Genomic DNA, 27259 nt, shown 5'->3' with positions numbered 1-27259 from the left:
GGATAGCAGGTATAGTAGGGAGAGATGGTGCCTATAGTAACAATGGATAATAGTCTCTGGGAAGGGAGTGTGACTGTGGGATAGCAGGTATAGTAGGGAGAGATGGTGCCTATAGTAACAATGGATAATAGTCTCTGGGAAGGGAGTGTGACTGTGGGATAGCAGGTATAGTAGGGAGAGATGGTGTCTATAGTAACAGTGGATAATAGTCTCTGGGAAGGGAGTGTGACTGTTGGATAGCAGGTATAGTAGGGAGAGATGGTGCCTATAGTAACAATGGATAATAGTCTCTGGGAAGGGAGTGTGACTGTGGGATAGCAGGTATAGTAGGGAGAGATGGTGCCTATAGTAACAATGGATAATAGTCTCTGGGAAGGGAGTGTGACTGTGGGATAGCAGGTATAGTAGGGAGAGATGGTGTCTATAGTAACAGTGGATAATAGTCTCTGGGAAGGGAGTGTGACTGTGGGATAGCAGGTATAGTAGGGAGAGATGGTGTCTATAGTAACAGTGGGATAATAGTCTCTGGGAAGGGAGTGTAGGATAACAGGTATAGTAGGGAGAGATGTGTCTATAGTAACAGTGGGATAATAGTCTCTGGGAAGGGAGTGTGACTGTGTGATAGCAGGTATAGTAGGGAGAGATGGTGTCTATAGTAACAGTGGATAATAGTCTTTGGGAAGGGAGTGTGACTGTGGGATAGCAGGTATAGTAGGGAGAGATGGTGCCTATAGTAACAGTGGATAATAGTCTCTGGGAAGGGAGTGTGACTGTGGGATAGCAGGTATAGTAGGGAGAGATGGTGTCTATAGTAACAGTGGATAATAGTCTCTGAGAAGGGAGTGTGACTGTGGGATAGCAGGTATAGTAGGGAGAGATGGTGTCTATAGTAACAGTGGGATAATAGTCTCTGGGAAGGGAGTGTGACTGTGGATAGCAGGTATAGTAGGGAGAGATGGTGTCTATAGTAACAGTGGATAATAGTCTCTGGGAAGGGAGTGTGACTGTGGGATAGCAGGTATAGTAGGGAGAGATGGTGTCTATAGTAACAGTGGATAATAGTCTCTGGGAAGGGAGTGTGACTGTGGGATAGCAGGTATAGTAGGGAGAGATGGTGTCTATAGTAACAGTGGGATAATAGTCTCTGGGAAGGGAGTGTGACTGTGGGATAGCAGGTATAGTAGGGAGAGATGGTGTCTATAGTAACAATGGATAATAGTCTCTGGGAAGGGAGTGTGACTGTGGGATAGCAGGTATAGTAGGGAGAGATGGTGTCTATAGTAACAGTGGGATACTAGTCTCTGGGAAGGGAGTGTAGGATAACAGGTATAGTAGGGAGAGATGTGTCTATAGTAACAGTGGGATAATAGTCTCTGGGAAGGGAGTGTGACTGTGTGATAGCAGGTATAGTAGGGAGAGATGGTGTCTATAGTAACAGTGGATAATAGTCTCTGGGAAGGGAGTGTGACTGTGGGATAGCAGGTATAGTAGGGAGAGATGGTGTCTATAGTAACAGTGGATAATAGTCTCTGAGAAGGGAGTGTGACTGTGGGATAGCAGGTATAGTAGGGAGAGATGGTGTCTATAGTAACAGTGGGATAATAGTCTCTGGGAAGGGAGTCTGACTGTGGGATAGCAGGTATAGTAGGGAGAGATGGTGTCTATAGTAACAGTGGATAATAGTCTCTGGGAAGGGAGTGTGACTGTGGGATAGCAGGTATAGTAGGGAGAGATGGTGTCTATAGTAACAGTGGATAATAGTCTCTGGGAAGGGAGTGTGACTGTGGGATAGCAGGTATAGTAGGGAGAGATGGTGTCTATAGTAACAGTGGATAATAGTCTCTGGGAAGGGAGTGTGACTGTGGGATAGCAGGTATAGTAGGGAGAGATGGTGTCTATAGTAACAGTGGGATAATAGTCTCTGGGAAGGGAGTGTGACTGTGGGATAGCAGGTATAGTAGGGAGAGATGGTGTCTATAGTAACAGTGGATAATAGTCTCTGGGAAGGGAGTGTGACTGTGGGATAGCAGGTATAGTAGGGAGAGATGTGTCTATAGTAACAGTGGATAATAGTCTCAGGGAAGGGAGTGTGACTGTGGGATAGCAGGTATAGTAGGGAGAGATGGTGCCTATAGTAACAGTGGATAATAGTCTCTGGGAAGGGAGTGTGACTGTGGGATAGCAGGTATAGTAGGGAGAGATGGTGCCTATAGTAACAGTGGATAATAGTCTCTGGGAAGGGAGTGTGACTGTGGGATAGCAGGTATAGTAGGGAGAGATGGTGCCTATAGTAACAGTGGATAATAGTCTCTGGGAAGGGAGTGTGACTGTGGGATAGCAGGTATAGTAGGGAGAGATGGTGTCTATAGTAACAGTGGATAATAGTCTCTGGGAAGGGAGTGTGACTGTGGGATAGCAGGTATAGTAGGGAGAGATGGTGTCTATAGTAACAGTGGATAATAGTCTCTGGGAAGGGAGTGTGACTGTGGGATAGCAGGTATAGTAGGGAGAGATGGTGTCTATAGTAACAGTGGATAATAGTCTCTGGGAAGGGAGTGTGACTGTGGGATAGCAGGTATAGTAGGGAGAGATAAGTGTGTGTATATATTAGTTTAAGTAGAGATTAAGTAAACAGGGCTAATGGGGAGTTTGTATCCTGTATTATTTATTCCAGAGGATATTTTGCTGTTTCTGGGTTCCATATGTGGTTCTGAAGAAAGAGCCACGGGATAAGAAACCCTTTCACTTGCTTATGATTCTTTCCATGTGGTTTGGTTGCTGCTTCTCTAGAAGAACATAAACACACAGATGACTTGATCTGGAGCCAATGTTACTCCTTGAGTATTATGAACAAGCCCTGCCCAGTCTCTGGGTTAAACGATGTTGAGCAGACGTGCCAATAATTTTCATATTTGTCCACTTCAGTGATTTTGCCTTTAGTTTCCACGTATTCCTCTTTTACTTTCTTGCCTTTTTCCTTCATTATAGCAACGGGCACAGGCTGGAACCAAACAAGGACAGGGGGTGCTACCAACTCTGCACCCAGCACTTTATTCTAATCTGCACACACTTCATTATCAGGGTTCAAACAAAAAAATGTTTCACTGCAGGGTAGAAAGTTTTTGGGGGATAGGGGAGCAAGCAAGTACCAATTGAAATCAACAAGTTAAAGAGATCACCTCGAGTTCAGTACAGAGTTCTTCTTAAAGGGATACTGTCATGGGAAAAAATTGTTTTCCAAAATGCATCAGTTAATAGTGCTGCTCCAGCAGAATGCTGCACTGAAAAGAGTAAAGAGTGATTGAAGTTTATCAGAGCACAAGTCACATGACTGGGGCAGCTGGGAAATTGACAATATGTCTAGCTCCATGTCAGATTTCAAAATTAAATATTAAAAAATCCATTTTTCAAAATGCACACATTAATAGGGCTGCTCCAGACTTCTGTACTGAAATCTGTTTTCCAAAAGAGCACATGGATTTTTCAATATTTAATTTGGAAATCCAACATGGGGCTAGACATATTGTCAGTTTCTCAGGTGCCCCCAGTCATGTGACTTGTGCTCTGATAAACTTCAGTCTCTCTTTACTGCTGTACAGCAAGTTGGAGTGATATCACCCACTCCCTTTCCCCCCAGCAGCCAAACAACAGAACAATGGGAAGGTAACCAGATAGCAGCTCCCTAACACAAGATAACAGCTGCCTGGTAGATCTAAGAACAACACTCAATAGTAAAATCCAGGTCCCACTGAGACACATTCAGTTACATTGAGTAGGAGAAACAACAGCCTGCCAGAAAGCAGTTCCATCCTAAAGTGCTGGCTCTTTCTGAAATCACATGACCAGGCAAAATGACCTGAGATGCACCTACACACCAATATTACAACTAAATACACTTGCTGCTTCAGGAATGACATTTTATATTGTAGAGTCAATTATTTGCAGTGTAAACAGTGTCATTTAGAAATAAAAACTATAAACCATAAAAATCATGACAGAATCCCTTTAAGCAGTTTGAAGACCAGCAGGTAGAGTTCCCTCCAAACATCTGCTCATTAGAAGTCCAGCTTTATACAACCCTCATAAGAGGACGGTCTTCCCATTGCAGCTAGACTCGGAGTAGAAGTGCTAAGGACAGTTGTCCTGCCTCACAAAGTTCATATTCTGAGCCCTTAACTGGTAACTCCTTATTATGTTGGCCCAGTCCAATGTCCCAAATGCCATGCACCTCTTCTTCTTTGCATTTATCACATTGGACAAGTGTAAGGATCTCTGCAGGTTTTTAGGACAGAGATGGAAGACAAGATCATACTGCAAAGACCAGAGTTTGTAGATAAAGCAAGTATTAATAGGATGATTAATGTAAAGCAGAACAAGGAGAGATCGGCACACAGGAACAATTGCAACATGGGGTAAACCCCTAGGTGTTTATTGTGTCATAGTTTGCACAACGTTTCGGGGGCACGCCCCTTCGTCAGGTGAGTGTTCGTCTGTGTGCCGATCTCTCCTTGTTCTGCTTTACATTGGAAATCGTGGGAGTGCCGTCTCCCCAGAGGATTGTGCACCAGGCCACTGAAAAGGGAAGGCGAGGTTGTGCGCTCACACCGTGTTCTACGAATTAATAGGATGATTGCCATTCTCTTACCATCTTCCTCCTATAAAGGCAGAACCATTAATGTTGGTTCCCAGTGGATCCCTAACTCAATAGATTTATCTTCCAAACGGTTAGTGTCTACTCGGTGTTCTAAATCCAGTATAGCTCTAGTCTTCATGTCCAGGATGATATACTTGACCTGCCGTCTCTATTGCTTCTGCCAACCGGGTGCCCTCCCAAACCTCTGAGCTAATGCTAAGCACCAAGATGTTGACTCCTGGGCAATGACCATAGATGGAATTGAAGTGAATTGTTGTGTCTGGCACATTCTACTCAATGACTGATAATTCTACTCAATGACTGATAATTCTACTCAATGACTGATAATTCTACTCAATGACTGATAATTCTACTCAATGACTGATAATTCTACTCAATGACTGATAATTCTACTCAATGACTGATACTTCTACTCAATGACTGATACTTCTACTCAATGACTGATACTTCTACTCAATGACTGATAATTCTACTTCAGCTCTATCACCAACAAGACAAATAAAGCAAATGTTTCATACTGTGTAAATGTCCTCAGTTTCTAAATCTATAAACTTCATTTTATTACCTTTTCCCCATGCAGTTCCACTAACAACATTTTTGTTCAGGACGGCCCACCACAGGGGTAACCTGTAGAGCAGTGCCCAAACATGATGATATATATACGGTATATATATATATAGGCAAAGTAATCAGTGCAGAACAATCTATCAGTATCTTGGCCTTTACTGAACATTTATTGTGTATTGTCTGGAGGAAACAAGTGGGGAAGATAAATCAAAGATTAGGATGATCATTAGTGATGATGAAGGACAAGCCTTGTGTTGACTCAGATTCCTTTCAACTCTCTTTCTAGGAAGCTCAATCCTTTTTCAGCTTTGTGCCATCATATTCCCGAACTTCTTAAGATCTTTCCAGATCTCAGAGCCAGGGGTTCCTATGTGACAAACTGCTACGTAGACTTTAATTAGGTTTGGTTTGCCTATAGTTTTCTTTGTCTGTGGCTGGACAAGGAGCTTAAAGGGAAACTAAAACCCGGAGTATGAAAACAAAGGAAAGAACATTTAAAATTTGCATATGTATGATTATATTATATATATATATACAGTATAGTCTATGCCCCCTGACATTATCTCTCGTGTCAATGCTCTGATTAATGTTTCCTTACGCGGGAGCCAGAAAAGGAATCCCAGACACAAGTTCCAGGCCTGACATCAGTTTATACTCTATTATAGACATTTGTATGCCGTCCAGGCTCATTTGTCTAATTTCATGCTCTAATGAGGAGTTTAGTAAATTACTAGTAGAATTTTAATTACGGTACACTGCAAAATATTACTCCCAACTACAGGCTTGGAACGGCTAAATTACAGAGTGGCGCTGGCAATTGGACTCACTAAAATTAAAGAAATCATATGATTGAACTAATTTTGTAAGATGAATCCTGATTTCTATTGTACCCATGCTGTCTTCCTTATATTATAACGTTCTACTACAGTATAATGTATGTGGATTTTAAATACAGCTGATTAGACATATGTTGTTGGAATGCATATGGTGTTTATCTATTGCTTTTTAGCAAAACTTTGGCAACATTCTAATGCTCTAACGCTCTGTTTGGTTAGAGGTAAGGACCATACTAATTCTCTAACTCATATTAAAGAATTAGAGGTTGGGGAGCACCGTCCATCCGACACAGAGAATGGTGTGCAGGGTCAAATAATGATTAAAAGCACAAAAAAAAAAGGGGAGAAAAAAGAAATGACCCATCCAATTGCACCTTCCCATCCATATATTTTGCAAAACTCCAGTGAAGTGATTCATAAAACTTAACTTTTAATAAACTATTAAAACCATTATCTAGATAGCACCATTAAAAAGAAGGTAAAGGTAAGGAGGCTGATACACTGAATAGCAGGGGGTTAGAGGGGTTTTCTAAGTCAGGAGTGACGGTTGGTTCAAGGGAGTTGATATATGATCATCCGGCACATTGATCGCACTATATATCTATAGGTACACCAGTTAGTGCCCCACGTACAGCCACCCCTTCACCCACTTCAGGATCCCTCCCTTCCGGTGTACGGGCGAACTGTTAAGGAATTCGGTTAGCAAAACCTCAATTCATTTAAATTGTTCCAAAACTGTATATATTAGGATGCTAGCATCGATTGGTAAACCCACGGATCGTTCGTTGAATCAACCCCTTCACCCTCCAAGGTCCCCTCCCGATCCGATTGCCCCCGTGATAAATTCTTTGTCCCTACCAGACGCCTACCTAACCAGAGCTAAAAGTGCGCCTGACGCTTGTTTCACCCGCCAGTTTGTGGGCTTTATCAAAGGCATATGCAGAGAGCCGGTACTGCAGTCATATTTATAACCACGGAGCAGCCGGTATGAGTTTGAATGAGCCAATAAGTAAGCTCCAACTCACTACCGGCATCACGCACCAGCAGCCAACCGGCGTATTGAGCGTCATCAGTGGAAAGTGACAGGCAATGTCACGGAAACATACATATAACTATTTGCCATTTTCAACTCACTGTCTCTTGTCCTTACCTATTATGCAGTTGCGCTGTACTAAGCGCAACATTGTAGCACCTGCCATTTAGTCTCTCCGATCGGAAGCAGTATAACATACAATGTTATACTGAGTACGCAGGTGTAGATTGGAGGATAGAGACAATGCTCTAACACTCTGTTTGGTTAGAGGTAAGGACCATACTAATTCTCTAACTCTCTGTTTGGTTAGAGGTAGACCAATCATACATAAGTTATAATGAAGGGGCAAAAAAAGGGGAAGGGGAAGGTGTTGAGTTTTGTAAACTTGTGAACAATAAGGTACACTTACCAATATTAACAGGGGTCCAGGTGCTTAAGCTCCAGACCTTCAGCTTGGGGAGGTAATGTCATACATTTGCGATTCAGTTGTAGGCCGGCACAAAAACTTCACGCCAAAGTATGATGCAAATAAAAAGTAATTTATTAAATAAAAATCTCAAGGGGTGGCCTTACTCGTTTCGTGCCTTGTGAACACTTAGTCATAGGCAGCTCTATCCATGTAAAGATTCCAGGGGTCTCATTGACAACCAGCTTGACCAAACGCTTTCACTATTCCAATGCTCTTAAAGAGTTGAGGTTGGCCTGGCCTTGTGATTATTATAATGATCAGACTGACTAGATGTAGCCTTGCTTTTTTGGAACTACAGTAAGGAGTACACGTGCCCCCATTAGACATATACAAGCATGGATTACAATTTATCAGCCTTGAAAACTGGATCTTTTCTAAGATTAATCTCACACTAGTCCTATAGAACATTGAACCACTTTCACCCAGGGATGGATAGCAGGGATGGGGCAGACACATATCAGTTACCAGTGGGTCTCCTGAGGTCCTCCAGAGAAGCTGACATTCAGGGTCCAACCTCATAGCTATTGAATGTAGATAAATGCCTTTGTTGAATATATGAAAGGGCTGAGGGAAATTCCCATTAGGGTAAAAGAATGTGGTACTGTTATCCTTCTCCAACACAGACACCACATTGGGAAATGTCTTTATAACACAGTATATGTAAATTTCAGATGGATATTTAAATCCCAGAAAATTGACTTCCTAACTGAGTATCTGATACTATTATTGTGCATTTTATATCAGCTTGTGTGTAGTGTGATAGCAAATTCCCACCTATGGGCGATTCTGGTCTCCCCTACTGCGTCCCTAGGCCAGCGCCTGTCATCCCCATATGCATGCATGGTTGCGCCTCACTAGCGCGCATGTGCTCCTCTTGCTAGACTCCCCCCCCCGCTCACACATGTGCAATCCTTCCTCCTTGGTCCAGGGGAATAGGTGCATGGAAGATTAAAAGAACCGTCAAATCTCCTGCTCACTATTCCCCAGTGCCCCAAAATGCGGCTGGGCGGTGTCAGTCTTAAAATTGTGCCGTCCTAGGCCTGGGCGTTGGTGGCCTTCCCACAAATCCAGTTCTGTCTACTGTCATTTATTTCCATTCCTAACCAGTGTCCCAGACAATTTCAAGGCAATACCAGCAACATATTTCCACATGTTATTTTAATTGATAACATTTCTTTGCTACGTATATATTGAATTTCATACAAGCACATTCATTTAAAATGCTCTGAAAATGAAAACAAACAGGAATAAAAGTCCATCTATAGATCACAGACAGCAGAGCTTGTACAAATACACAGATTTCCATGTAATAAGGGATCGGATGTATTACAGACCACCCTCGAGCTCCAGGAAACCTCTGCTGGCCCTGAGCTTCATTTGTTTCACGATTCAGAGCTTCTCAAGCATTTTTTACTTTTACCTTCATACCATGGACCTGACATAGTAACATAGTGTAAGAAATTGCCATCTTGATTTTGTTATTTAATATGAAAGCTGTTGTTCAGGGAACTTACATGAAGCCCTGATTATCATAACAAAGGTTTTCCTGTGACTACTAAGGTCTATGTCTGCTGTGGGGACCATAAAACTGATTGTGTATGCGAGAGAACTTGCTCAACAGGATGTAGGCAAGTTGGGGGTTTATCACAGCATCTTGGCAGTTGGGAAGGTTTCTGTGGGGGCAGGTGAGAACCCAGGATAAAAGAACACAAGCAGACCTGTGAAGGAGCTGGGCAGGAGAGAGGGAGCTGGGCAGCTGAGAGGAGGCAGCTAGAGAGCTGGAGAAGCCAGAGGAGCCTTGGACAAGACATGTGAGGAATGAAGACCAGAGGGGAAGGCAGAGATGAAGCCGAACTCTATTCCCCTGCCTTTTTGGTAACAACTATGTAGACTTGTGTAATGTGTAACTGTAAATATTGTAATTTTTGTTTAGTCTAAGTGTAATCATTTATGTAGAACAATCAATTGATTTATTTTACAATACATCACTTTACTATACGCTCATTGGTGTGGATTCATTGTCTGCTTGCTCAAAAGAACCAGAAACCCTAGTAAGTGGGTTGAGGTATATTGATATTATTATTAATGATATAATATACATAGAAACTTATAAATCTCCTGGCTGGCTCGCCATTTATAAGTTTCTATGTATATTATATCATTAATAATAATATCAATATACCTCAACCCACTTACTAGGGTTTCTGGTTCTTTTGAGCAAGCAGACAATGAATCCACACCAATGAGCGTATAGTAAAGTGATGTATTGTAAAATAAATCAATTGATTGTTCTACATAAATGATTACACTTAGACTAAACAAAAATTACAATATTTACAGTTACACATTACACAAGTCTACATAGTTGTTACCAAAAAGGCAGGGGAATAGAGTTCGGCTTCATCTCTGCCTTCCCCTCTGGTCTTCATTCCTCACATGTCTTGTCCAAGGCTCCTCTGGCTTCTCCAGCTCTCTAGCTGCCTCCTCTCAGCTGCCCAGCTCCCTCTCTCCTGCCCAGCTCCTTCACAGGTCTGCTTGTGTTCTTTTATCCTGGGTTCTCACCTGCCCCCACAGAAACCTTCCCAACTGCCAAGATGCTGTGATAAACCCCCAACTTGCCTACATCCTGTTGAGCAAGTTTTCTCGCATACACAATCAGTTTTATGGTCCCCACAGCAGACATAGACCTTAGTAGTCACAGGAAAACCTTTGTTATGATCAGGGCTTCATGTAAGTTCCCTGAACAACAGCTTTCATATTAAATAACAAAATCAAGATGGCAATTTCTTACAATAGTAACATAGTAACATATTAAGTTAAGTTGAAAATAGACACATGTCAATCAAGTTCAACCTTTTACGTCTATATATGACCTGACTAACTGTCAGTTGATCCAGAGGAAGGCGAAAAACTAGTCCCCTGGATCAACTTGTACTATGAGCTTCTTCCATAACCCTTGGATATTGTTACATCCCAGGTGCAGGACTTTACATTTATCAACATTGAATCTCATTTGCCACTTAGCTGCCCAGATTGCCAGTTAGTCAAGATCTTGTTGCAAGTGCCACATCCTGGATGGAATTAATTGGGCTGATAGTTTTGTCTCATCTGCAAACACTGATACATTACTTACAATACCCTCCCCTAAGTCATTAATGAACAAGTTAAATAAAAGTGGCCCCAATACTGAGCCCTGAGGGACCCCACTAAGAACCTTACTCCAAGTAGAGAATGTCCCATTAACAACCACCCTCTGTACCCGATCCTGTAGCCAGTTTCCTATCCATGTGCAAACGACTTCATTAAGCCCAACAGACCTTAGTTTAGAAAGCAGTCGTTTGTGGGGCACAGTATCAAACGCTTTGGCTAAATCCAAATAGATCTACTGCCCCCCCACTATCCAGAATCTTACTTACCTCATCATAAAATGCAATCAAATTAGTCTGACATGACCTATCCTTCATAAAGCCATGCTGATTGCTGCTCATAATGACATTCACTAGGACAACATTTTGAATGTGATCCCTTAACAAGCCTTCAAATAATTTGCCCACCACAGATGTCAGACTTACTGGCCTATAGTTGCCAGGCTGAGATCGTAATCCTTTTCTATAGGATTAACATCACCTTTCCTCCAATCCATAGTTACCATACCAGATGAAAGAGACATGCTTATACCATTAGGAAAGAGTAAGAAGGAACTACACCGAGTTTCTATGTGGAACTGCACATAGACATAGAGCAAGGAACACATTACTCTCACCCTTCTCTGCAGCTTTACACATATGGCACCGACAGCCTTTGTGCAGGGTAACGAATTGAAAAAATATTGCCAAATAAAACATTCACAGACTTAAATATGAAGCACAGCCCTTGATCCGTTTATTTTGATTTAATCACACAAGTCTTATGGATGGCTGGGGATTTGTACTAAGCAAACACAAGCTATTTATGTGCATAAAGTGACAAATAGAACCGGACGCCATTAGGAATGGATTGGAAAATAAACTGATTTCCATGAGAAGTAGATTAGGTAAGGAAAGCGCAGCTGGGAATATGACCTATAAGTAGGTTTATTTGTCTTGTATTATCCTTTAAATAAAGAGAGAGAGTTATGAGCAAACACTTACAGTATCCAGAATTGTGTGAGCTGCCATGGTGCTTTAAAGTAGAAAAGTCTCTCTTTTGCGAGAGACTCTCAAAGCCACTAATATGAATGAGTGCTTTGTTGTCTTTTCACAGTAATTGATGTATGTATTGTTGCCAATGATAATTTTTAAAGGTTGCAAGGGCAAAACAGGACTTTTAGTATGTGTAGACCTCCACCTGTTGTTGTTCTTAATCAACAATGAAATGGTTTCTGAAAGCACAATATTAGTATAAAGAGTTACAGTTGACATCTTGTTCTAGATTCATCGTCTTATACTATCTACTCTTTCCAACTCTCCATTTTATTCTGCATTCACCACATTGTCTTACTGTCCTTGTTCTACAGGCCCCATCTAGTTTCACACTATTTCTATATTCCTCTAATATTTCCATCGTGATCTAAAGTCTCCATCTATTCCTACTGTCACCACCTTGCATGACTATTTCTATTTTGTCCAACTTTCTTTATCTCGTGCTACTGTCTCCATCTTGTACTACCATCTCCATCTTGTCCTCCTGGCTCTATCTTGTCCTTCTATCTTCGTCTCTCTCTATTTTCTCCATCTTGCTATACTGTCTCCATCTTGTCCTACTGTCTCCATCTTGTCCTACTGTCTCCATCTTGCCCTACTGTCTCCATCTTGTCCTACTGTCTCCATCTTGTCCTACTGTCTCCATCTTGTCCTACTGTCACCGTCTTGCATTACTGTGTCTATTGTCCTACTGTCTCTAGCTCCACAGTCTGCATCTTGCCCTACTGTCATGCTCTTTCCCTTCTGTCTTCATCTTGCCATACTGTTTCCATTTTGTCCTACCATCTTCATCTTGCTTTACTGTCTTCATCTTGTCCTATCGTCTCCATTATGTGCTACTGTCGTCAACTTGCCCTACTGATAAATACTGAAACCCAAGGCCCTTTTGGACCGTGGCAGCAAAATATTCTAATTTTTTGCAGTTGTGACTCTGGCTGTCAGGGAACTGCCTTTATGTACTTGCTTGGTGTCTTTTTAGAGGGATGTTTAAGAGGAAAGTGCATTAAATTACTGTGGGCTGGTGGGGGATTAAGATGCATTGAGGTGGTTTTCCTCTATATCTTTGATGACAGTGGGCTCCGCAGGGACAAAATCCATAGAAGTTGAGTCTTTATTTGCTGTGGTCATGTTCCAAATGTTCCATCTTCCCATCCACAGCTCCTGCCATCGGATTTCCTCTCTTCCAACTCTTAACAAGCTAAATCTTTACTTTGTTTCCTTTTCCCTAATTGGAAACAAAACCCTTAAATAAATACTCATTCCTGAGAGATTGTATATGAGGTGTGAGCGACTGCCAGTGATGTCTGTCTAATGGGCACACGGATCAACCCTCGGTTACTTGGCATCATCCCATTTATTCTTCAGCTGCGACAGTTCTTCTAATAAAACCTTCTTTACTCAAATAAAGTGCCCTGTTTATGGTTCTAGCCATGATATGTTGCTCTGGCTGGAGTTACATTAGCAATTATACTACAGAAGAAACTCCATATGAACATACAGCATTCAGGATTCATAAAAAAGTGGGATAACAACGACCCTGCTATAGTTCCAGGGGTACCCAGGGTACAAATAAACACTCACCCCAAATCTCCCCCTAACTGACCTTCAGACTGGGCCCCCTTAGCTCATAACATGGTTACAGATATATAGAAACATTGGGGTGTCACCGTGCTATAGTTCCAGGGGTACCCAGGACACAAATAATCACTCACCCCAAATCTCCCCCTAACTGACCTTTAGACTGGGCCCCCTTAGCTCATAACAAGGTTACAGATATATAGAAACATTGGGGTGTCACCCTGCTATAGTTCCAGGGGTACCCAGGGTACAAATAAGCACTCACCCCAAATCTCCCCCTAACTGGCCTTCAGACTGGGCCCCCTTAGCTCATAACAAGGTTACAGATATATAGAAACATTGGGGTGTCACCCTGCTATAGTTCCAGGGGTACCCAGGGTACAAATAAGCACTCACCCCAAATCTCCCCCTAACTGACCTTCAGACTGGGCCCCCTTAGCTCATAACAAGGTTACAGATATATAGAAACATTGGGGTAACAGTCACCCTGCTATAGTTCCAGGGGTACCCAGGGTACAAATAATCACTCACCCCAAATCTCCCCCTAACTGACCTTCAGACTGGGCCCCCTTAGCTCATAACAAGGTTACAGATATATAGAAACATTGGGGTGTCACCCTGCTATAGTTCCAGGGGTACCCAGGGTACAAATAAACTCTCACCCCAAATCTCCCCCTAACTGACCTTCAGACTGGGCCCCCTTAGCTCATAACAAGGTTACAGATATATAGAAACATTGGGGTGTCACCCTGCTATAGTTCCAGGGGTACCCAGGGTACAAATAGACACTCACCCCAAATCTCCCCCTAACTGACCTTCAGACTGGGCCCCCTTAGCTCATAACAAGGTTACAGATATATAGAAACATTGGGGTGTCACCCTGCTATAGTTCCAGGGGTACCCAGGGTACAAATAAACTCTCACCCCAAATCTCCCCCTAACTGACCTTCAGACTGGGCCCCCTTAGCTCATAACAAGGTTACAGATATATAGAAACATTGGGGTGTCACCCTGCTATAGTTCCAGGGGTACCCAGGGTACAAATAAACACTCACCCCAAAACTCCCCCTAACTGACCTTCAGACTGAGCCCCCTTAGCTCATAACAAGGTTACAGATATATAGAAACATTGGGGTGTCACCCTGCTATAGTTCCAGGGGTACCCAGGGTACAAATAAACACTTACCCCAAATCTCCCCCTAACTGACCTTCAGACTGAGCCCCCTTAGTTCATAACAAGGTTACAGATATATAGAAACATTGGGGTGTCACCCTGCTATAGTTCCAGGGGTACCCAGGGCACAAATAAACACTCACCCCAAATCTCCCCCTAACTGACCTTCAGACTGAGCCCCCTTAGTTCATAACAAGGTTACAGATATATAGAAACATTGGGGTGTCACCCTGCTATAGTTCCAGGGGTACCCAGGGTACAAATAAGAACTCACCCCAAATCTCCCCCTAACTGACCTTCAGACTGGGCCCCCTTAGCTCATAACAAGGTTACAGATATATAGAAACATTGGGGTGTCACCCTGCTATAGTTCCAGGGGTACCCAGGGTACAAATAAACACTCACCCCAAATCTCCCCCTAACTGGCCTTCAGACTGGGCCCCTTTAGCTCATAACAAGGTTACAGATATATAGAAACATTGGGGTGTCACCCTGCTATAGTTCCAGGGGTACCCAGGGTACAAATAAGCACTCACCCCAAATCTCCCCCTAACTGACCTTCAGACTGGGCCCCCTTAGCTCATAACAAGGTTACAGATATATAGAAACATTGGGGTGTCACCCTGCTATAGTTCATGGGGTACCCAGGGTACAAATAAGCACTCACCCCAAATCTCCCCCTAACTGGCCTTCAGACTGGGCCCCCTTAGCTCATAACAAGGTTACAGATATATAGAAACATTGGGGTGTCACCCTGCTATAGTTCCAGGGGTACCCAGGGTACAAATAAGCACTCACCCCAAATCTCCCCCTAACTGACCTTCAGACTGGGCCCCCTTAGCTCATAACAAGGTTACAGATATATAGAAACATTGGGGTGTCACCCTGCTATAGTTCCAGGAGTACCCAGGGTACAAATAAACACTCACCCCAAATCTCCCCCTAACTGACCTTCAGACTGAGCCCCCTTAGTTCATAACAAGGTTACAGATATATAGAAACATTGGGGTGTCACCCTGCTATAGTTCCAGGGGTACCCAGGGTACAAATAAGAACTCACCCCAAATCTCCCCCTAACTGACCTTCAGACTGGGCCCCCTTAGCTCATAACAAGGTTACAGATATATAGAAACATTGGGGTGTCACCCTGCTATAGTTCCAGGGGTACCCAGGGTACAAATAAGCACTCACCCCAAATCTCCCCCTAACTGACCTTCAGACTGGGCCCCCTTAGCTCATAACAAGGTTACAGATATATAGAAACATTGGGGTGTCACCCTGCTATAGTTCCAGGGGTACCCAGGGTACAAATAAGCACTCACCCCAAATCTCCCCCTAACTGACCTTCAGACTGGGTCCCCTTAGCTCATAACAAGGTTACAGATATATAGAAACATTGGGGTGTCGCCCTGCTATAGTTCCAGGGGTACCCAGGGTACAAATAAACACTCACCCCAAATTTCAGACATCAGTTGGTGAGACAGTTCTACCCTCTTGTACAATATTCTATCGTGACTTTCCCATTCAGATGCCACAATTGTACCTAAACCAACAAGACAATTGTAATTTGTAGGATGTTCCAGAAATAATTCCTGTGGGTCAGTGAGGTCTGAAATAAAACAACTTTAGTAATGAGAAAACATTGCAGGAATTGTGTGTAATTGGGAACATATGGAATGGATCCCGGGGGGCTGATTCCGCTGGCAAGTGATCCATAAATCTGCTTTGTGTTGTGCGCGTGGGGGATTGTGTAATAGAAATAAGTGTCTATAACACAACAGGGTACAGGCAGGGCAATGACATTGTGTGACAAAGGAGAAATTATAAGTAGAATAGAAGAGATTGTGGCAGGATTTCTATTGTGCTTTAAATAATCAGACTGGAAGGAGAAGATTTGCCAAAATAAACATATGAGCGTTGGGGCTGTTAGTTTGCACCTGATTCCCTGTACTAAATGGTCAGCTCCTGTGGCTAATGTTACAGAAAGGAATGGGCAGAACCTGCAGTCAATGGTAACACAACCATCTTGCTTCACATTACAAATTACATTACACAATAGGAACATAATACATTCTGCTTCACAGCTCAATAGGATACAATGATAAAAGAACTGATTCTATCCTTATATCTCAGGAACATCTAGTAGGACACAATGATAATAAAACCCATCCACCTCCACATCTCAGTAGGATACAATGGTGCGGTAACACCAAGTAGGACTTGATGGTGACAGAACTCATCCTACAGTGGTAACAACAATCATCCCCCTTACATTTCCAGAACACCCAGTAACACTCAATGGTAGAAGAACCTATCTTGCCCTTAAAGGAGCAGTAGCACCAAAAAGTCAAAGAGTTTTGCCGTAATTAAAATAAAACATAGTGTTGCACTGCACGGGTAAAACTGGTGTGTTTGCTATAGTTTATATAAACAAGCTGCTGTGTAGCCATGGGGGCAGTCATTCAAGCACAGGATACACAGTAGATAACAGATAAGTACTACTATAGTTTATATAAACAAGCTGCTGTGTAGCCATGGGGGCAGTCATTCAAGCACAGGATACACAGTAGATAACAGATAAGTACTACTATAGTTTATATAAACAAGCTGCTGTGTAGCCATGGGGGCAGCCATTCAAGCACAGGATACACAGTAGATAACAGATAAGTACTACTATAGTTTATATAAACAAGCTCTGTTTCTGGTCTGTGCCAGAATTAGCCCGAAAATCCGACTATCTGGGACTTTTTGTTAAAAAGCTCCGAAAAATTGAGGACAAAATCATATGATTCAGGGTTTTGCTTGGTTTTATTGAGTTTTTCCCTGATCCAATTAAATAAAGCTTTTTTTAATACAAAATAAGGTCCAATTGTGGATTCTAGTTTGCTCTGAATTGTTTTAATTAAATAATCAGAAAAATTCAGATTTTGATAAATAATCCCCCTAATATACCAATATGGCTTTTCCATTCCATTTGCATGGGGCAGACTGGTGCATGTGTCTGCGGATCAATGTGTCTGATCAAGAGGTTTTCTCATTGATACCAGGTTTGATGACTCTTTCCTTGCTATTTCTTATTAGACAAGGAACACTGAGTTTAATGTTCTGTTATTGTGGACAGTGACCATCAATCATGGTATCCAACCATTTAGGTCAAGAGCCAAACAGATCCAATCAACTGGGCCAAGAGCCAAACAAATAAATAAGAAGTATGTGAGCAGTGAAGGAGGAATGTGCTCTTCACACTTCATCAATTGTAAATGGCCTAGTCTTTCTGTCAGGGGGCCTATCGGCTTCTAGCAGGAGTAGTCAGGACTAAGGAGGAAGCCCAACAAGGGTTAAAGTCCGAGTATGCAGTACAAATAGGAATCAGGCAAAATCGTTAGTTAAAGTCCAGGCAAGAGTTCAAACAGGCAGATCAGGATCAGAGTCAGGATCACAGCAGGAATCAAAACCGGGAATCAGACAGACAATACACCCAGGTACTCACAGGATTAAAGACCTATAATTGGGCAGGGTTTCAGCATCCAGGGCACCCTTTTATTACAAAATCCCGGCACCAGCGATGACATCATCATGCAGCGACGCCGCACCCATGTGTTCAGCATGGGCACCGCCACCTTGGATTTTCATCGCGACCGCCGGGAAGGTAAGCAGCTCTTACCTAAAAGGAGCATCAGCAAATTTCTGTTGGGGTATATAAATTGCAATCAGAGAGGATATGGTGGTAAAACTACCCCCTGGGGTAGATGTTCAGGAAGTAGAGTATGAAATAAGAAACTGGTCAAACTGCCCAAATAGGCACATTTTGGGCAAGTTTTACAGCTGCAAGCACCAAAGAGCTAACACACAAATGTCTTGCTTTTGGGTCATATGTTCGGTTTATAGGAGATGGGGCTCAATCTGTGATGAGGAACCTCTATATATTTGTAGGAAAGATCCAAACTGCAGTTCTCCAGCTGTTCTACTACACATTCTGTAGGTTCATGACTAGTGCAGTGTCAGGGTATTGGGCTCTACTCCTGATGGCATCACCCACGTCACATCCCTCCCCGTATTGGAATATTAAAAAAGTGTGAGAATTTAGGTAACAGTCCTTCTTCCCCAGCTGAGCCCATTTTTGCCCTCCATGCCCCTATTGTGCAGAATGGATGGACAGAGTCTAGTTACATCCAAACTGTGTCTGGATAATTTATTTTAATCTACTCAAAAAATCTCTTGGATCACCTCACCTTATCTTTTATAGGAGACCATGCACACTGAGGAACAAACGAGTAAGTTCCATTGCCAAAGCAAATGAGATTTATTTTCATGGGACCTCCGAGAGTTGGAATGTTTAACGTGCAATGTGAATTCATATTACAATTCTCTAATTGATTGTGTTATGGTATTACATCTATTGTGTATATCTTATGTGGTCTCCTTTATATTGGGGAGAAGATAGCATAGGTTGAGTATTATATGTGACCACGTTCATGTCCGGACTGAGAATTAAAATAGGCCCTGGCATTTCAGGTACACAGAGGCCCAATCAGCCCACATAGAGGCCCAAACAGCCCCCACCAGCCCACTAAATACTGACTTTCTATGGGACCTTATAGCAGCCTCTCTGGCATTTGCCAGAACCCACAGATTGCCAGTCCGGGCCTGACCACGTTACTCTTCATCTACCAAAACCCCACATAGAAAATGCACACGGTCCTCCACTGATGATCAAACCCCATAACACGTGGGCTTTTTCCTGAATAGGAGGGTTGGGTTTATACATCTGGATCAAGGTTGTTTGCTTGACTTTTAGCGTGAAATGCGACCTCCTCTGAGCTGTACATTTCCGAATGACTTTAAACCTTTACATTTGAATTCACCATCACATCTGCCCAGGAAATCACTGTAAGAATCCCATGTAAATAAAACACAGGGCTCTCACTAATTGTGTCCGGTTTGGGATTGAACAATAGCGGGAGATGAGTGGACATCTGTTCTAAAATAAATAGTATTTTCTGGCTCCTTGCAAACAAAAACAGTGATTTGAGCCTTTCTTATATTCCCCTTAACTCATTGTTATTGGGAAGATACATCACAAGGAGAATACACAAACTTATATCAGTGTTTGTCAAGTGTTTATAGCAGTTTTATATTGTATATAACAATTAGGAACTCCACAATGAAGAGCTTTACTAAGGTGCCCAAGCATCGTGTTCCAATTGCCCTGTTGTCTCTATTTTTGTTTTGTACAGCGCCACTTTTTGGCCACAAGTTGTCCATGGAAGGTCAGTGTAGAAAAGATACAATTCATTCTCTTTTTCTATTTCAGTTTCAAGACCCCAGAGTTCTCCTGAGGATTTAAAAGTTTTAACCAGCAATGTGAATCGTTTAAATGAAAGCTACCGAGACCTCCAGTTCAAGCTGATGCAGCTCTCCTTCAAGGGAGACTTCATGGAACATGTTTGGAAGCTGCAGGATTTGTTTCAGAACCATTCTGACTCACTTCTCCAACTCACAGACTCTCTCCATAAATTAGAAGAGAATCTTCAGCGCCTTCAAGACATGGCCACCAAAACGGATACAATTACTGCAAACCTTGGTGCCAATCTCAACCATTTAAGTGACTCTCACCAGTCAGAGGTTTATCGTCTCTCAACAGAGTTTAACGGCAGTAGGTACATGTGGCACCATCATGACACTTTACTGAAGGAGATGTCTACAAAAGTTGAGGGACTTAATTACCAAATAAGTGAAATATTGGGGACACTAAATGCAGTTAATGCAACTTTTACCTATGATATAGGAATTCATCACACAAGGATTCAAGATCTTCAGGGTCTCATAAACAACGTGTCAGAGGAAACGAGGCACATGAGACTTCTCCATATTGTTATGGAGCAACAGTTAAAGCACGAGATGGCTCTACTGAATAATGTGACAGAAGATCTGAGGCTTAAAGACTGGGAACACTCAATCGCCTTAAAAAATATTACTGTTATAAGAGGTAGGTTCTTCACCAGGAACAATAAGTATAAATTCCATATTATAGACTGAAAGGGGTAATTCACCGTTTAATTAACTTTTATGATGATTTATTGGCTTAATTACCCTACCAACCAAGCTGTAGTTGTGAAGTCAACATGGAACATGAGTTGTCACTAAGAACCAAGCAGCAGTAATAGAGCAGGCGGTAGGGTGCCATTGTGGCCAGTGTACTCTGCTGCTCTCTAATTTGCATATCAGAAATAGGCACAAGTTAGTTGATCGATAGGAGTGGGAAGGACCATCCAGAAATAAATACAGGGTGGGTGTTTTCTTCCACTTACTTGGTAGACTTTGCAGAGTACCATTTAGTAGCTTAGGCATGTACACTGAGTAATTTTATTTTATAGATTTATAAAATTCCTATGCTTGTCCTAGAAAGAGATGTATCTGTGGGGTGGAGGAATTCTTTCCTGTTGGCCCAGGCATTCTCACCTTGTCCTACTTCTTCTCTCTTTCACAGATATGTGTATAATTCTGAGGGGGTGTTGTATCTAGTTGTATCTAGAGCAGTGATCCCCAACCAGTAGTTCACAAACAACATATTGCTCCCCAACCCCTTAGATGTTGCTCCCAGTAGCCTCAGAGCAGGTACTTATTTTTGAATTCCCGGCTTGGAGGCAAGTTTTGGTTACATAAAAAACCAGGTGTACTGCCAAACAGATCCTCCTGTAGGCTGACAGTTCATATAGGGGCTACCAAATAGCCAATCAGAGCCTTATGTGACACCCCAGGAAGTTTTTGAATCCCCGTGTTGCGCTCCAACTCTTTTTATTTTTGAATGTGGCTCACGGGTAAAACAGGTTGGGGACCCCTGTTCTAGAGTAACATGTCCAAATCCTCAGTGGATGCTGCTATAAATCCCTCTACTTTCATAGAACAGATCTTTAAAGTGTGAATGTTTGATAATATATGAACTTTAAACTTTAGACTTCATTGTCTTTATATGCAATATTTGTTTAAATGTGCAATATATACAGGTCCTATAGCATTTAGCATAGGCTCTTCTTCACATACATATATTAATGTGGACCACTGGGTCTACTGTACTTTCATAAAAGGCTGCTCTAAATTGGTATTTTCCTGGAACATGGTGCTACCTATAAGGGCATAGTATTATGTTACATATGGCATATAGACATCTGGACACCTGCCTGTCCAACAACAAACCAATTAATATTACTATAAGAGCCCCTAGTCTTCTAGGAAGATCCCACTAGTTGTTAGAACCTTGATGGTGGGATTTTCCTCCATTCAGTCACAATAGATTAGTTAGGTTGGTCACTGAAGTTGGGGATCAGCCCTGACAGTCAGGGTTCCAATTCATCGCACAGGGGTTCTGTTGGGTTATGGTCATGGCTCTGTGCAGTCAGGTTCTCCTACTTCCAGCTCAGCAAACCCATTCTAAAGGGAACTGGCTTTGTGCTATGGGGCATTATTGGGCTGAAACAGGAAAGGGCCTTCTCCAAACTGATCCACAAAGTAGGAAGAAGGAATAGTCAAGAATGTCATTGTACCCATTAGCTTTAAAGTTTCACAGGAACCAGGGGTTCAGACCATGGAACCGTGGAAACAGCACCAAACCATTATTCCTTCTCCACCAAATGTTACTGTTGGCATTTTCAGATAGGTAACGTTCTCTTGACATCTGCTCAACCCAGAGAGTTTTCCATCACACCACCAGATGCCATTTAGCCACATGTCCAGTGCTTCAGAGTCCATCATGGCACATGGAGATGTTAAGTTTCTTTGGCTCTGATCATCCATAAACAATTCGTACAAATAGCTCCTGTGTCGGCTTGGGACAGTTTGAAACCCGGCAATGTGTATGTATTTTTTTTTTTATTTGTATAGCCTCCTATACACATTTTAGACAAAGTGTCCAGAGTTATATAATATTTCTCTCTGTATAGGGAGTAAACACACTCAACTGGATGTCCTGCTAAAGCTTTTCTTATAGTATCTTCTAGCTGCCTATTTATGACTGGGGATGACCCAGAGGGGACTAGGCCACATATTCTGGTGGCTTCTTTTCAGGGGTTTCTGATGCAGAAGTAGGGTCATGAGAGGTAATAAATAATAAAGAGGGGACAATGATTAGGTTTAGCCAATCCACAATAGGGATGTGCCTGGGACACATTGAAGACAAGGCTTGTCTCTCTTCCAGGGCTGAACCTGTTATTAGAGATTTGCCATTATGAGAAGAGACTGGGGATGGTGGAACTTTTTTATAGCGCTCAAGCCATCTTTTAATAACAGGTTCTGGAAACATTTATATAAATGAGCCCAATAAATCAAAAGTGTTGATTCATGTTGGTCTGAAGGCTTCTCATTGATGATGATGATGGTTTCTGGGAAACGTTGTTTATTAGGAAATACCTGACACTTTGTTTACGCTGCAGTTTATGAAGAAAATAAGAAAGGAACAATACAGAGTGTAATGGATCATTTACTTACAGTGACACGTATAATTATGATCCGTTATTTAATTAGAATGTACGCTTCCCAAAATAGACAGGGATTGGCTGTAACAACAGTTTCATATGATTTAAAGGCAACAACATCTGAGCTCATTAGTTATTCCTTATAGAAACTTGGCCTCGCTCATGAGTCTCACTCATTCCTTACTCCAGACACACAACGTTATTTGCACGACAAATCCCTCCCATTATTAACACTTTCAGGGCAGTTTAATTGCTGTATTTTCGAGCACCCACAATGGCTCTTCACTTTCCATATTCACTTGTTTTGTGACAAAAAGTCATGGGATTTCCCTCCCGCTGCTTATTTGCATATGCAAATTAGGATTCCAATTCGGTTCGACCGAACAGAAGGATTCGTCCGAATCCTGCTGAAAAAGGCAGAATCCTGGCCGAATCCCAAACCGAATCCTGGATTTGGTGCATCCCTAATTCATTTCAAACCCAAAATGGGTTTTTGATTCTCACTTGACTAGCAATAAAGATTCTGCTTTGAGTTGCAGGAATCAATGGAATTTGGGGAACAGACAATATACATATATATATATTAGGGATACAATGAATCCAGGATTCTGCCTTTTTCAGCAGGATTCGGATTTTGGCAAATCCTTCTGCACGGTCGAACCGAATCCAAATCCTAATTTGCATATGCAAATTAGAGGTGAGGAGGGAAATCGTGTGACTTTTCATCACAAAACAAAGAAGTAAAATATGTTTTGCCTTCCCACACCTGATTTGCATATGCAAATTAGGATTCGGATTTGGTTCAGTATTCAGTCAAATGTTTGCTAAGGATTCAGGGTTTCGGCCGAATCCAAAGTGGATTAGTGGATTTGGTGCATCCCTAATATATATAATCAATAGGGGTCTACAATATGGCAGCTCCTACCTACATGTAGATTTACAAATATACAGAGAAGGAATGTTGTGGGCACACAATAAGCTATACCCTCATACTGTACTGTCTAAGGGAATCAATATGGCACCTCCTCCTCCCATATGTATAAATACAAATATACAGAGAAGGAATGTTCTGGGCACACAATAAGCTATACCCTCATACTGTACTGTCTAAGGGAATCAATATGGCACCTCCTCCTCCCATATGTATAAATACAAATATACAGAGAAGGAATGTTCTGGGCACACAATAAGCTATACCCTCATACTGTACTGTCTAAGGGAATCAATATGACAGCAGGTCTACCCCCATGCTCCATTTAAAGAGAAATAATTAGAGGTCAAACCTTCTTTATAGATAGTTGTGTTCTTCCCCTTTAACTGATTCCAGGTCCCTGTCACTCTGCCCAATGGGACTTGTCTATCCTATTCCAGACACTCTGCCAAGATCTCTATTGATCTCCATGAAGAAAATCTGTCAGCAGATTCAGTGAGTACAAATAAATGACCCTAGACTTGAAACACGTTCCGGCCTGGCGGTCTATCAAGTGCAGCAGTAAGAGTAATGTATAGAGAAGCCTTGGCAACTGCTTGTCATGTGCCGCACAGGGTCACATAAGGTAAATGCTTCAACAGAACAACTGAAATAGTCATTTTTAGCGATGAGAACATCAAGGGGATGAGCAGCCAATAAGCTGCTGCCCACATGCTCTCCCTTCCCACACGTGATTCCAACTGCTGATTAGAGTTGATGAGTTGATATATTTCCCTTAGATATCTACACTAAATAATAGAAAGCTAAGGGTAATTTTGCCTTGTGATGAACCTTTTAGGGTGATGAACATTGTCATCATTAATCTTTCAATTCCATGCTTTACTTATCTTAACAAGTGCCTTCAAAACCCATTGGGGCAACCCAGGGAGGAATCAGGTTTAAATTAAAAACAAAACAAAAAACAACCCCCCTAAACTTAAGACTTGTCACCCCCATAATTTGTCCCACTTATTGTGGTCTAAAGTTTTACTGTTTTACTTTACTTTATACTTTATGCCCTTCAGCTATTGTCTTCCTCTAATCATCCCATTTTGACCACCTACTGTCTCAGCCTTGCCCTCTTTCCCCAATCTTCTGTCTTAATCTTGCCCTACTGTCTCCATCTTGTCCTACTGGCTCCATCTTGTCCTACTGGCTCCATCTTGTCTTACTGTCTCCAGCTTGTCCTACAGTCTCCATCTTGTCCTACTGTCTCCAGCTTGTCCTACAGTCTCCATCTTGTCCTACTGTCTCCATCTTGTCCTACTGTCTCCATTTTGTCCTACTGTCTCCATCTTGTCCTACTGTCTCCATCTTGTCCTACTGTCTCCAGCTTGTCCTACAATCTCTATCTTCTCCTACTGTCTCCATCTTGTCCTACTGTCTCCATCTTGTGCTACTGGCTCCATCTTGTCCTGCTGTCTCCATCTTGCCCTACTGTCTCCATCTTGTCCTACTGTCTCTATCTTGTCCTACTGTCTCAATCTTGTTCTACTGTCTCCATCTTGTCCTACTGTCTCCATCTTGTCCTACTGTCTCTATCTAGCCCTACTGTCTCCATCTTGTCCTACTGTCTCCATCTTGTCCTACTGTCCCCATCTTGCCCTACTGTCTCCATCTTGTCCTACTGTCTCTATCTTGTCCTACTGTCTCCATCTTGCTCTACTGTCTCTATCTTGTCCTACTGTCTCCATCTTGCTCTACTGTAATTATCTGTGACATTATCACGGGCCCATGGAGGACGAAAGTCATGATGAAGCTGCTGTCGCTGCTGCTCCTCCAACTAACACTGAAGTGCTTCTTACCACTCTATTACAGCGCTTGGAGGATCATGAACAGAAGCAAAATTACCTCCTACAGGGTTTCCACAATCTAACCCGACAGCTGGAGGGTACGCAAGCTTCGCAGCAGCAATCTGTTCCTGCACCTTCTGTGGGTTCCTCTGCCAATTGGGGTAATTCATCTAAACCCCATGAACCAAAAATTGTGTTCCCCGAAAGGTTCAGTGGGGATCGCACTAAATTTTTTGTTTTCAAAGAGGCATGTAAGCTGTACCTTAGTTTCTTTCCTCATTCTTTCCAATCAGGTGAGGAGAAAGTAAGGTTCATAATGACCCTGCTTTTGGGTGACCCCCAAATTTGGGCCCTCAGGCTGCCTTCCTCAGACCCTGCTCGTTATTCCCTAGACACTTTCTTTAACAACACGGCCATTCTTTACAACGACCCCGATCGTGCATCATCTGCCCATACCGCGATTCGTAAGTTGCGCCAAGGGAAAAGGGATGCGGAGGTGTATTGCACTGAATTCCGCCGGTGGGCAGTGGAAACTGGGTGAAATGATTTGGCTCTAAGGAGTCAATTCCGTTTGGGGTTATCTGATTCTGTAAAAGATAGTTTGGTTAATTTTCCCGTACCTTCTAACCTGGATGACCTCATGTCCTTCGCCATCCAGGTAGATAGAAGGCAAAAGGAGAGAAGGGGTGAGAGGAGTACAAGCTTCTCTGGGGTTACTAATATAAGATCTAATGTGGTGACCAATGTAAAATCTCCTAACCCCTCGGTGCCTTTGCCTCAGGAGGAGCCTATTCAGTTAGGCATATCCCATTTAACTCCTGAGGAAAAGGCACGCAGGCGTTCCCTGGGTCTTTGCATGTACTGTGGTGAAAAGGGACATTTTCTGAACCAATGTGCTAAGAGGCCAGGAAACTCCGAAGCCTAAATGGAGAAGGGGAGCTCCATTTGGGTGCAGGAGTTTCCTCTCCCCAATCTGCCTCCAAGGTTTTGTTGCCAGTTAAACTAACCTGGCCTACGGGCTCTGTCAAGGTGTCCGCATTTGTGGACTCAGGGACGGAGGGTAATTTTCTGAATACTGCTTTTGCAGCCAAATACAAAATTCCCTTGGTTTCTCTAACTACCCCCATGAGAATATGGGCAGTGGATAAAAGACCTTTAGGGTCAGGTGTGGTTTCAAAACAAACTGTTTTTCTTTCTATGTGTACTGACAATCTGCACTGTGAGGAGATAGCTTTATACCTCATTGAGGGTGCTTCCTCTCCCCTAATTTTAGGATTACCCTGGCTCCAGAGGCATAACCCTCTAATTGATTGGGTCTCAAAGGGAGTTGTTCAATGGGGTCCCAAGTGTGGTGGGGTTTGCTTTCCTTCAGTGGTGTCAACTACTTCTCTTGAAGGGTTACCTGCCGCATATGCAGAGTATGCTGATGTATTTTCAAAAAAAGCTGCTGAAACTCTACCCCCACACCGGCAGTATGACTGCCCAATTGACCTTATTCCTGGTTCCACTCCTCCTCGTGGTAGAACCTACCCT

At 42.5% G+C, this 27259-nt stretch overlaps 1 protein-coding gene across 1 annotated transcript in view; it reads left to right on the top strand.

Annotated features, from left to right (window-relative positions):
- The window catches only part of scara5.S (scavenger receptor class A member 5 S homeolog), a 135527-nt gene that overhangs the window by 51576 nt on the left and 56692 nt on the right, over positions 1-27259 (top strand). Inside the window, exon 4 of the mRNA XM_018266060.2 lies at positions 19807-20481. Within this exon, the coding sequence (XP_018121549.1) occupies positions 19807-20481 (675 nt within the window). The remainder of the gene's footprint in view (positions 1-19806; positions 20482-27259) is intronic.

Source organism: Xenopus laevis, chromosome 5S, assembly GCF_017654675.1.
Source record: "Xenopus laevis strain J_2021 chromosome 5S, Xenopus_laevis_v10.1, whole genome shotgun sequence".
NCBI classification, from domain to species: Eukaryota; Metazoa; Chordata; class Amphibia; order Anura; family Pipidae; genus Xenopus; species Xenopus laevis.
The sequence above is the reverse complement of the archived record's forward strand: the minus strand, read 5'-3'. Positions and strand labels throughout refer to the sequence as shown.